This window comes from Taudactylus pleione, unplaced genomic scaffold (genome assembly GCF_031769625.1).
Source record: "Taudactylus pleione unplaced genomic scaffold, aTauple2 ptg000146l, whole genome shotgun sequence".
Classification (NCBI taxonomy): Eukaryota; Metazoa; Chordata; class Amphibia; order Anura; family Myobatrachidae; genus Taudactylus; species Taudactylus pleione.
This window is the reverse complement of record NW_028284548.1, coordinates 2,849,752-2,862,722: the sequence shown is the minus strand read 5'-3', so window position 1 is coordinate 2,862,722 and position 12,971 is coordinate 2,849,752. Positions and strand designations below refer to the sequence as shown.

Sequence of the window (12,971 nt, the reverse complement as noted above, 5' to 3'; positions counted from 1 at the left end):
TCTCCTGAATCCCGCCCACCTCCATAGCGAGGTGGGCGGGAACGTGATGATGGGATTTGTGATGTGTTGCGTCATTATAACCCTGCCCCTTGACTCGCGATGTTGAAAATTTGAGCAACTCATCTGGCCAATCTATAGATATTATATATACTGTACCCACAATATTGATAACAATATAAAAACAACGTATTAGAAATACTGTATGGCCTGCTGGGTGCCTGATATGTAAAATAAATTGAGTGAGAGGAAATACCCTTTAAGACCGTTAATCAAACTCCAGCATAGCAAGATGCAACTTTAATGTGCTTCAGATAAAAAACTTTTTCTGGGAAACAGAGACATTGTTTTCTTCATACTGCGCCATTTCCCATCTGAAAATTCCTGGTCCGGCGCACATCACTGCCAAGAGAGTAGTTGAGGGTAATACATAAATGTCTGGGGTTCGTCTCTGAAGGTGACATTTTGATGTCCCCACTAATCTCTGTATCTTGTTCTACATGCACCTCTTCATCCAGGTACAGGACAGTCTGCTTCCAATGTGTTTCTTCACCGTACGGAGATGTAGATAAACTGACACCATTTTCTCCTGGGAATGTGACAGAAAACCAGATGGCAAATCCATGCACCAGCGAGGACCCATAGCAGCAGAATTGGAAAGAACCAGTGATATTACCAATGTCCTCCTGCGTGGCACTGGTAAGATTTAGAGAGGCAAATTTCACAGGGTGAGAGAGCACATCCTCAGGGTACACGGAGCACACGGCCATATCCTGGCTCATCATGCATTTCCGTGCAAAAGATCGCACACAGGTCATATCAACTCCATACATGTCTTTCACTTCACTCCAAAAGTCCAATCGGCTCTCCGTCACCGTATCATTAACTGGGGCTATGAAGATATCAGCGCTTGATGGAAACATGAGGCCGCCAGGTCTCAGCCATCTATCCCGGGCGTATAGAACAGAGCTCAGCATCGATTCGTACATAAGGCCATATCCCATCCATTCGCTAACAATAGCGTCCACTTTACCAGGTATTTCCACGTTTTCAACTGCGCTAGTAATCACTTCTACTTTGCCCTCCATCCCATTTGCTTTCACCACATCACATGCCAGCTGGGACACTGCGCTGGCTTCCACCGCATACACTTTACTAGCACCCGCCTGTGCGCAGAAAATACTGAGGATGCCAGTGCCAGCACCCACATCCAGTACGGTTTTATCAAGAAGGGCACTTTCATTGCGAAAAATAGCGGCTTTGTAGGCATATGTGCGTACAGTGTCTGAGAGCATTTCTTCATGGACTGTGATATCTGAGTAACACTGGAAATACTCACTGTCTTGCTCATTCCTGTCATGCCTCCTCTTTTTGGGGAACGCCATGCTTTTATAAATCCAGCTCTCAGTGTGTGAGGCTCACTCACAGACAGTGCTGTTCAGGCAGAGGTAACACCAGAGGGTATTGGCTATAGCTCAGGCTTCATGTGATTGGGTGCTAATCTCTTCCTGTGAGCTGCTGCCAGTGCACCCAGCCAGCCAGCCCCTCCTGCTCCAAGTCTTTTACTTTCACTTTATTCTATTTACATGTAATGAACTCCCAGCGAGTTCCTTCCTATGTCATTCACTTCTCTCTCCGCCTCTTTATTCCTTTGTGTTCCTGTCTCTGGTTATAAACCTCTCCTCTGTCCTCCCTCACTTTACACAGATAATCTTATTATACACTGCTTTGTGCCAGCACAATTGTATTGTTGTAAGCAAACCTACTGTACTTGGAAAACACACAGTTGAACAAAACTGATCTGTTTAGTTATGCAGCTTCCTGATTACATGGGCAGTCGCCTACGTTCCAGCACACAGGCATCAAAACGAGGATTTTTCATTCCTGCAGTTGTTGCCGTGCAGGCAGGAGCCTGAACTAATTAAGAGCAGACTAGAAGGGCCAAGTGGGGCTTATCTGCTGTCAAATTCTGTGTTACTATGTGTAATTCAGGTCATCCAGGCTCATGTGTATTTCACCTTATTCAGCTGTTTATAATGTAAACTAGCATTTGTATGATTCACTTATACAGCTGCTTCTCTCTGATTATACTACACATACCATACTATCCTTTTAAGCTGGCCATACACTATACAATTTTCTGTCAGATATATGTTCTATCTGGCTTGTTGGAATGAAAACCTGGTAATATATGGGAGCTAATGACAATCGTTCATTTGCTAACAAAAACTGGAAAATAGCCAAAAATGGTCGTTCAGACAAATTGGTTAAAATGTAACCAATTTAAAAAAAAAAATTGTCCTTTTTTTCAGTATTTAAAACCATATGATCGACTGTCATTTGCTCCCATACATTACCAGGTTTTCATTCCAACCAGCCAGAGTGGACAGATATCTGACAGATAATGGTATAGCGGATGGCCAGCTTTACACCAGGACACTCATGAATTACACAGGTTCTGTGGCTGGCTGACTTTAGCTTGCATTTCACTTCCCCTGGTTTTAACCAGCCACGGAACCTGTGTAATTCATGAGCGTCCCGGTTTAAAGGGATAATATGGTAAGTCTATTAATATATAGCAAACACAATACAGACACACTTATGTTTTCTACAGATACACTTCAAAATTTGCTCAATACAAAACAGTATTTTATGACTTACAAAAATGTTAGATTGAGCTCAGTAATGACATGCGCAGGGCCTTTGTGTGTGATGTGCACCTGTCTTGGGTGCATTTGTATGGGGAACAACCAGGATTTGCAGGGGTGAGTCTTTGGGGTATATTTACTAAAGTGCAGGTTTTTAGGAGTAGAGATGTTGCCCATAACAACCATTCAGATTCTAGCTATTATCTTCTAGAAGGTGGTAGCTAGATAAATGTGAAGTAGAATCTGATTGGTTGCTATGGGTAACATATCCACTTCTAAAAACCCGCACTTTAGTAACTATACATGAATGAATGTGAGTAGCTGATAAATTTGTTGTACATGAATTAGCCTAATTCATACATGCCTACCCTCCCGGTTTTCGCGTGTGGCTTCCGAATTTTCGGGTTACCCCCCGCAGCCTCGGAAGGGTAGGCACTTCTCCCGCATTCTGCCTACTTCCTAGTGAAGTGGGCAGAATGGGGAGAATTTCCGCGGTGATCGCGGGTCCCCGTGTAGGGGGCGGGGCTTAATGACGCAAATCTCAGTGAATTGTGTCATTTAGCCCCGTCCCTATTTAAATTTAAGACAATTGTGACAATTTGCTGTGAAGGGGGCAGGGCTTAATGATGCGAACCATCAGACCCCGTCCCCGTCACAGCCCACCTTCTCCTACCAAGGTTTCTCCCGGGGAGGAGAAGCCAAAGGTAGGCAACTATGGCCTAGTTATTCATCCATATACAAAAATGAAAGGTGTTGCATTCAAATGTAATATAAATATAATGTGTGTCACATTAAGGGGCACTTTATAAGGGTTAACAAAGGGGTTCCCAAACTCGATCCTTAAGGCACCCTAAAGCTGGCCACACACTAGACCAACTTCCATCCAACCAGCCAACTTGTTGATTGGTTGGAATGAAAATCTGGTAACATATGAGAGTAACTGATGATCAGCAATTTGCTCCTAAATGCCAGAAAATAGATGAAAATGGTCGATCAGACAAGTTTGTTAAATGTTTGATCTAAACTATTTGTTCAAACAACAGTTTTGGTCCATTTTCCAGCTTTTGGGAGCAATTTGCTGAGTGTATTCCTTACCAGATTTTCATTCCAACCAATCAACTAGTTGGCTAGTTGGACAGATAATCTTTAGATGTGTGGCCAGCTTAACACTCCAGGTTTAAAGGATTTCCATGCTTGTGTACAGGGGCATTTTAAGAGAGGAGGGGGCCCATGTGCACTCCTCGTGCGGGGCCCCCTCCTCTCTCCCAGGTGGCTGGCAGTCGACTGACATGGCTGGCCCGCCACCGGAGCATTAGTAGACTCCGGGCACTAGAGTGTGCCCGGAGTCTACTGCGCATGCGCAGAACGCCGGAAAAATGGCCGCGGCGGCCATTTTCTGGTGTTCTGTAGACTCCGGGCACACTCTAGTGCCCGGAGTCTACTGCGCATGCGCAGAACACCGGAAATTGGTTGCGGCGGCCATTTTTCTGGTGTTCTGAGCAGCAGTGACACCAGACGCGGAACCTCGGACAGGTACGTTTTAAAAAATATGGGTGCAGTGTGTGCGGTGCGGGTCTCCCCTGGACCCAGGGGCCTGTGTGCCCCGCACACACTGGACCCATTATAGATACACCACTGCTTGTGTATAGATGGTATAATCAAACTGACTGAGGTAAAAATTACTCACCTGTGCTTAAGTATGGATATTCTGAAAACTTGGACTCTTAGGGTGCCTTGAGGACAGTTTGGGAACCACTGGGTTAACACATCTCTGTGGCCATTGTGACTAGTGTAATTTAAAAAGAATAAATAAATGAACCCCACCAGTAACGCAAGTAATAAATACAATCTCATTGTCCCATCACTCTAATGAATAACTAGCGACCCGCCCCAGCTTTGCATGGGAGCAATTTCATCTTGCCAAAGCCCCCTGCATCTCATAGCAACCTATGCAGTAGCGGCTCCAGGCACGGGTAAGCCGGTCCGTCGCCCGGAGCGCCACTGTATCCATAGGGCGCAGGAAACTCCCACCAACCCTCCCGGCGGCAGGCGATAATGTAAGCTCAGGGGGAGGGAGCGGAGGAGGGAAGGGGCGGCAACTCAATACGGCGCTGGGCGCAGCACAGCCTAGCGCCGGCCCTGAACCTATGCCATGTCACCACAGTCCCCTACATCTCACTACAACCCTCAGCTTTTCACTCCTGCCCCTGCATCTCACCAGTGTCACCACTACCCGACTGCTGCTGCCTGGTCATTGGGATGTGCTGTGAAGGGCAGGAGGATCATGCATTAGAGATTTGTATTGCACCTACTGTAAGCATTATTAGCAGCCTGTCCCTGGGACTGGGGCACCTGTGCATATTCCCACAGCCTCCATGCGCACCCCACCCCAACAGCCGAACATGGCGATAAGCAATGTCCTCTTTGCACAATGTACCCCATATTTCCTGGGCTTACTGTAGAGCTTCCTCGTCATGGTACCCTTGTCTGAGAACAGCACTGACTTCCATGGGAGGTGCCTCCTGTTCACCAAGGGCGTGTGGCTGAGCTGTAACATAATGCTGGAGAGGGAGCACTTCATGGTGGAAGCGTGGTGGCTGGAGTCTGCCTGAAGATTCAGCATAGGGATGGACATCGGAATCCAGTCGTTACTAACCATCGATGTTTGTGTTCCGATTGTAGTGTTTTCACCATTTGATGGTGGCAGTCTGATGTTTTCCCACCATCGAATGGAAATAATTTGATGGTCTTCCGATGTTTTTTTTTTTTTAAATCTTGATAGCTATGCCTTCTCTGGCTCCTTCCTGGCTACTGTGTGTGCATTAGGGCATCTTTATTGGTTAGTTGGAGGCTGTCTCAAACTTTCTGTCTGCCTCAGATGTGACCCTGCTCAGTCCCTGACTACCTCCCCTCTCTAGGCTGCTGCTAAGCAACAGGGCACATTACTATCTCTGATTGGCTCACATTGGACCTCATTCAGAGGCGGTAGTAAGCGGCCGCTCGGTCGTACGCATCCGATGTTTCCAAACCACGCATGTGCACGGTTAGTTGTGCGCATGTGTGTACGAAGCTTTGCGATCCAAAATGCTGTAGATCGTACGGCTTAAAAGCAGGAAGTGGCTTCCGAGAGTTGATTGACATGAAAGGCCGTTTGTGGGTATTGACGGGGGTGGTGGTCTGAAAACGCAGGCGTGCCTCTGCGTTTTGAGGGCGTTTTAGGGGCGTACATAAATGACCTGCTACGACCGACATAGAAGGCCAGAAGTAGTAAAACGTCACTCTGCGAGCAGGTTAGAGGGCTAGCTGATCGCACAGCTTAAGGTAGGGTAGGAGCACCCGCAAGCCACACAGTACAATCGATAGTATCAAAAGTAACTGATGTTAGGATTGAGGTTTCTATCTTGAGCCATACAATGCAAGCAGCTAATAATCAATTTTTGAAGCTAATAACACAGCTAATTGGCTTGTAATTGATTCAGCTGCGTTTGCATTAGCGAATAATAAGAATAAATAAATTTCATGGTAATGGCTTTCTCTATGTGTTTTTTTTTTTGTGGGCATCAACACAACACAAGCGGCCGCAACCATCAGAAGAAAATTAACATACAGTGACTGACAACGGGGCTCCGTCGTGCGCATGCGCGAGACCCGGATAGGGACGGGCAAGCCGTCACTCCGTGTCTCGCTACAAAGGGGGGCGTGCTGTCGATGTTGAATGACAGCACCCCCCCTTTGGTGGGCGTGCCGGGGCGTGGCTGCCCAGACGGAGGCGTTCCCATGGGAACGCCTACCGTCTAGGTCCGGCCCCACTGACATCACAAGTGATGTCAGTGGGTGGACTTCTTGCTCTGTAAGAGCAAGAAATCCACTGGGATTTGCGGCAATGAGACCCTACCACAAGGGTCTCGTCGCAAGTCCGAGCGGCCAGGATGATGGTCGCGATGGTCAAGGCCATCGCGACCATCATCCTGGCCGCTCACACTAGCTGGTCACCCACAGCTATGCGAGAGGCCAGGAGGCCGCTCTAAAAATAGGCGGGCACTGATTCAGAGCGAGCGCTCTGAAAGAGCGTCCGGCTCTGAATCAGGCCCTCTGCTCCAGAGCATGTAGCTGTAAAATTATGATGTATTTCTGTTCTCATCAGGGCCAGCAACAGAAACACTTTTGTTTTTAGTGTCCCCTATCCATTCCCAGTAGGTACACATTCCTATTGTTCTGTATGAATACAGTTACTCAGCAGTGTGCATAGTGCTGACTTTGGGCCTGATTCAGACCCACTCGCGAGCGGCTGTCCGCTCGCAAGTGGGTCGATGTTATGCACTGAGCATGCGCACGACGGAGGGAGCTCCGTCGTGCGCATGCGCCAGACGCGACGAGCGAAGGAAAGTCCTTCGCTCGTTGTGTCCGATCAAAGGGGGCGTGCTGTCAATGTTGATTGACAGCACGCCCCCTTTGGTGGGCGTGCCGGGGGCGTGCCTCCCTGACGGGGGCGTTCCCACGGGAACGCCTCCCGTCAGAAGCCGGCCCACTGACATCACTAGTGATGTCAGTGGGAGTGATTTTGGCTCTGATAGAGCCAAAATCACTCCGGAGCTTGCGGTTGAAAACCTCAACCGCAGGCTCCGGCTCGCAGTTTCGATGGTCGCAATGGTCTCGACCATCGCGGCCATCACAAAGCACGCTCGTATAGCCTGTGGGTGGTGACCCACAGCTATACGAGCGTCCAGGAGGACGCTCCATGAAAATGGAGCCCGGCCCTCATTCAGAGCGTGCGCTCTGCTCAGAGCGTACGGCTCTGAATGAGGGCCTTTGTTTGACTATCCATGTATAATACATATACATACAGGACCTTATTCAGAGACGGTCGCAAGCGCCGATGCGCTCGTAACCAACTCGATGGTTAGTCCTGCGCATGCGCAGCGGCCGCACTGCACGTGCGCAAGCCCCGTAGCGACAGAGAAACTCTGTCGCTCCGGAGCTCATTACCAAAGGGGCGGCTGTCGATGTTGATCGATAGCTTGCCCCGTTTGGTAGGTGGGCCGGGGGGTGGTTTCCAAAACGGAGGAGTTCCTTAACGAACGCCTACCGTTTTGTAGGCGGCCGCACTGACATCATCAGTGATGTCAGTGGGGAGCTTCCTGCTCCATCAGAGCAGAAAGCTCCCTGGGGCTTACGAGTGCCCAGACCCAACCTTAGGGTCTGGTCGTAAGCCCCGATGGTCGCGATGGTGATCACCATCGCGACCATCAACCTGGTCGGTCGTTAAGCTGTGGGTGGTAACCCACAGCTTAACGATCGACAAGGAGGCGGCCGTTCAGGATACAAGCGGCCGCTCTGATTCAGTGCGACCGCTTGCAACTAACGACCACCTCTGAATGAGGTCCACTGCTCTCTGTACAATACAAACTAAAGGTGGGTACACACCTGACAGATATATCTACAGATGATGGTCGTTCATACACACTGAACGACCATCATCTGCATGCTGCAGCAGCTCGGGCCGGACTGGGGGCGGGTAGGGGGCATGGCCTATTCGTGGGAGGCGTGGCCACTAGCCCTTCAAAAAAATACAAAACCATCTGTGACGCGGCGCTGTGTGCTGGGGTGGGGCGCTGTATGCCCCTCAGCTCGGCACACAGCCAAAAGGGGGCGCGATTAGCGTGATCGCTCCCCACTTTGACATAGAACACTGCTCGGGCTGCTGCTTTAGCAGCCTAGGACAGTCTCCTAGTGCAGCCCAGCACACAGCAGCATGTGCTGGGCTGCTGTGGATGAGTAGCTGTGCCAGAGCTGGGTAAGTAGTACCCGCTCGCGCCCCCCCCCTCTCTGCACCCCTGTGCACGGGCGATCGGCTGATCGCCAATACACACTTGCCGATGGACAGATACTGTATGTCTGCTGACATATCTGTTCATTGGTTGTGCAGCACAGCCAATGCAATATGTCTATGAACGACGTTGTTCACAGACATATCGTCTGTACACACTGGCCGACGGGGGCACAATATATTGGCCGATCAATTGATCAGCCAATATATCGGCCAGTGTGTATGTGTAGAATGGGCCGGAATCAGCATATGCTGGATTATCTCAGTCTGCCTATTCAGAGCCCCCTCCCTCCTGCGCCTGCATACTTAATCCATTCCCAGTGGGTGCCTCATCCTCTTTGGCTAGAATAGCGTCTTTCCCATTGCTTGCTGCAGTGGGAGCTGTTGTAGTGTATGCCAGTTTTCCTAGTGGTGTATCATGCGTGAATTCACACTGTGCATGCTCAGAAAATTAGCACATTATTATCATATCTTTACTTACATCCAGGGAGAAGGAACGTGGGGGTGGGAGGGGGTCTTCTCACATTGACAAAGGACCTCATTCAGAGTCTCTCGCAAGCGGCCACTCGCTTGCATCCAGCGTATGCAAATTTTTCAAAGTGACGCCATGGGAAGTAATCGCTCGCCAAGGCATAAGCACACCCACTTTGGCTGTGCGAGCGATCGCTCTGTGTATGCTGACACCCATTAGCCTATGTTGAGACGCCCACTTGCACATGTCATCTCCAGGAAGTGTATTAAAACATTGGTACATCGATTACCATCGGTAGCAATCGCAGCGCTTGTGGTTGCCTTACCCTGCCGCAAGCACTGCGAGGACTTCAGTGTAAAAAACAAGCATGTGACATGTACTATGACGCTGCCTATTAATTATGCACGCCTTAAAAATGGTGTTGAACACTCAGGCATGCCTGCGTTCGCACCTCCATTCACCCGTTATTAGTGTCCTGCCCCTGTTACCACCCACAAACGGCCTCTCCTGTCACTCATTTCACTGGGCTGTCTTTCCTGGGCGAGCGAGCGCTTCCCGATCGTTCAAACTAGTTCGCGCACTGCGATGCATATGCATGCGCAATTGCATAACATCAGCCTTGCACGCACGCAGAATGAAGCGTGCGCATGCGCATTCGCAAACCATCATGCCGCTTGCGAGCGCACAGCGCTTGCGAGAGACTCTGAATGAGGTCCAAAGTTCAGTAAGGTTGTGTTCACACAAATGCGGCCCATGCAGATCAGCACACAAGCATATATGTGCATTTTAGTACCTATTACGCCTACTCATACCTACTCTCAGAAAGTGCGGGAGACTCATGATTTTTTGAGTAGTGCCCTGGATTCCCAGAAGACGGGGCAGGATGGGGACATAATACAAAGAATTGCAGGTTCGTATGGAGGGACAGGGGTAAATGTGGAATTGCATAATTTTACCCCATGCCTTTCCCCATGGACCCGCAATTTGCTCCATTTTTCCATGACGCCGAAGTGGTCAGATACATCTCCTCTCTGTGCTTCTCCCATACAGGGAGTATGCGCCACCTACTATAGGGCTGGTGCAATACACACTGATAATAATGACTTGTAGTAAAGCAGGTGCATATAAAGAGACGTACGCATCATGTACTTCTCTGCATATATTCAGGAATACATTATATTTCCGAGTAAGTCTTCAATGCACCTTTTTACTGCTTTCTCTGCAGGAGCGCTGAGGGGTTTTGCAATCGGGAGCAGCATCGGGGAGGTATCCCACAGAGGTGGACGTAGGAGGAAAGGAGTGGGGATGTGGAAGCTAGAGAGATGCCCTGAAAACTAAACTTAGGACGGGAGCCGCGAACCGGAAGTTGCGGTACACGTCACTTCCGGTTTCATCATTTCCGGATCCAGGAGGGGCCAATCCACTTCCGGGTAAAGGGGTATATAAGAGCAGCATGGACAGAGACTCTGCATCCTTCTTAAGAAGAGCCAGGTGGCCTCGAAACACGTTAAGGACAGCAGAGCAGTGCATTGAGAAGGACCCGTGATCCCTAGTACCGGCATTCGTTGGTTAGTCACTGTTTGACTCGATCTGGACAGTCAGCAGTGCATACACAACGCAGTTTAACATCTTGGATCTGGTACGCAGGGCATATGGGCCCTTTTTTAAAAAAGAGATAATATTGTTACGCCCCAACAGGCATTGTTGTGGCCACATAGAGCCAGAGGAGTAGCGTGGAGCCATGGTGCCCAGAGAAAGTGCATGTCATAGTGCCCCCCCCTGTACTGAACTGTGCCAGTGGGGTATAGGCAACCTGTAGGGGAATACTGAAGTGAAGAGAAAAATAGCAAACAGTGGCAGTTTCATGCTGGGCAGTGGCGTATCAATGGGTGCAGTGTGTGCGGGCCCCGCACCGTACGCCCTGCACCCATATTATTTTAAACTTACCTGTCCGTGGTCCCGCGGTGGGTGTCAGTGCTGCTCAGAACACCAGAAAATGGCCACCACGGCCATTTTCCCGGTGTTCTGTGCATGCGCAGTATACTCCGGGCACACTCCAGTGCCCAGAGTTTACAGCGCATGCACGGAACGCCGGAAAATGGCCGCCGTGGCCATTTTCCCAGCGTTCTGCACATGCGCAGTAAACTCTGGGCACACTCTAATGCCCGGAGTCTACTAATGCTCCAGTGGCTGGACAGCCACGTCAGTCAGCTTCCGGCCACCGAGAAGAGAGGAGGGGGCCCCACACGGGCCCCCTCCTATAGCAAAACAGTGACTCTTTTTAAAATCATACCTTATAATTGAAGTTTAGGATTTTATCTCAGATGTGCAACTATTAAGTCCATTGAAGCACAATGAATGAATGAATTAATTAATTCATTAATGAGGAATGAGGGAGGGAGGGGATCAAAGAGGAGAGGGGAGAGGAAAGTGCGGATAAGAGAGGGGAGGTGACAGAGGCCAATATGAAAGGAGAGGAGGCGGGCAAAGCCAATCAGAGAGTGCCAGTGACAGAAGCCAATAAAAAAAATAAGAGGAGAGGAATGGTGACAGAAGCCAATAAGAAAAGGAGAGGAGATGGGTGATGACAGAAGCCAATAAGAGAGGAGAGGGGTGGTGATAGAAGCCAATAAGAAAGGAGTGGACAGGAGTAAAGAGCCGATCACAGAGAGGGGAGGGAATTAAAGGAGGTGAGAAGTAGCTGATTCTTCCGTGATCAAGCCTCGCTGGCGAAACGCGCGTCGGTCTCCAGGGTGCCCTGCATGTGCACGATGTAGGACACCCCCACAAACAGGTCATATTGGGGATTCTATTTTTCTATCAATTTAATGTGTTTGGATTTTCTCCCTTATACAGCGTCTACGACACTGACATTCTATCTGTAGCCCTTGTACATTTATTTTGCGGTATTGTACATAGCCACCATATGTTTGTTAGTGCTTCTTATTTAAGTACAAGTCTCAGGTGCCCAATCCTGATTTCATGCAGGTTATTGCATTCGGCTGAATAGTAAAATCTGCTGTTTTCACATATTTTGTATTATAACCTAGCAGTACCTTTTTGACATATGTGAGTTCATAGATTACAATCTTAAGATTTATATGACATTTATATGAGCATTTCTCTGCTACTAATTATGTGTTTCTAGGTAGATACTTTCAACTTGTAACTGGGCATCTCTCAATAAAGTCGCTACACGCTGAGAGATTGAGATATATGTTATTGATAAACTGATAACTTTATCTCCCCAATTTAGAGGATTAACTATCCATCACCCAACCCCATTTGATTCTCTATCATTATATATTTAATAGAGCTAATCATCCTAGATGATTATACTTTGATATCGATACTGGTAAACTAAGCTCTTTTCCTATCTTTCCTCGCCTACAGCCTAGTAACTTCCCCCTTCCTTATTGTCCAATACTAATATAGTAAGACAATAAAGGGGTAGAAATGAATGCCTGTTTAAGGGGTTAGATACTGTCTTATTTTTCTCTGGGGCTACTGTGAAACACGGGTCTCTCACTCCCCAGCCTCTGCTTTTCGCAAGATGGGAAGCAGCAAAACTCGTTGATGGATCAGGTTTCTTATACCTCATATTTCTATTTTTCTATACTATATGGTATCTATATTATTATGCATGGACTCATATAATCAAATATTGACCATTGGTACACTGCAACTATATATTCTTTCACCTCCCACCTGCAGCCCAGTAATTTTCCCCCTCCTTTTTGTCCAATGCTATTATAGTATGACAAAGGAGGAGATTTAATTAATGCCTGCTACAGGGACGTGTTCTTGCTTTATCTTCGAGGGGTTACTGTGACATGCGGGTCTCTCACTTCCCATTCTCTGCGATAGCATGATGGCAAGCAGTAGAACTCTGTAATGAATCAGGACTCTTATCATCCCTCACTATATCTTCTTTCTGTACTATACGGTTACCTTCTATAATTGATTGGTCCATTTACAGGACCTATTTGTTTTGTTATTTCAACTGGAGAAATTTGATCGTATTTTC

The 12,971-nt window shown here is 48.3% G+C and overlaps 1 protein-coding gene across 1 annotated transcript; it reads right to left on the bottom strand.

Moving 5' to 3' along the window:
- Positions 1-280: 280 nt before the first annotated feature.
- PRMT6 (protein arginine methyltransferase 6) lies at positions 281-1,842 on the bottom strand. The gene has a single exon (XM_088474066.1). It carries the CDS (start codon positions 1,380-1,382, stop codon positions 351-353), a length of 1,032 nt encoding a protein of 343 aa, XP_088330192.1. The 5' UTR covers positions 1,383-1,842; the 3' UTR covers positions 281-350.
- Positions 1,843-12,971: the final 11,129 nt, after the last annotated feature.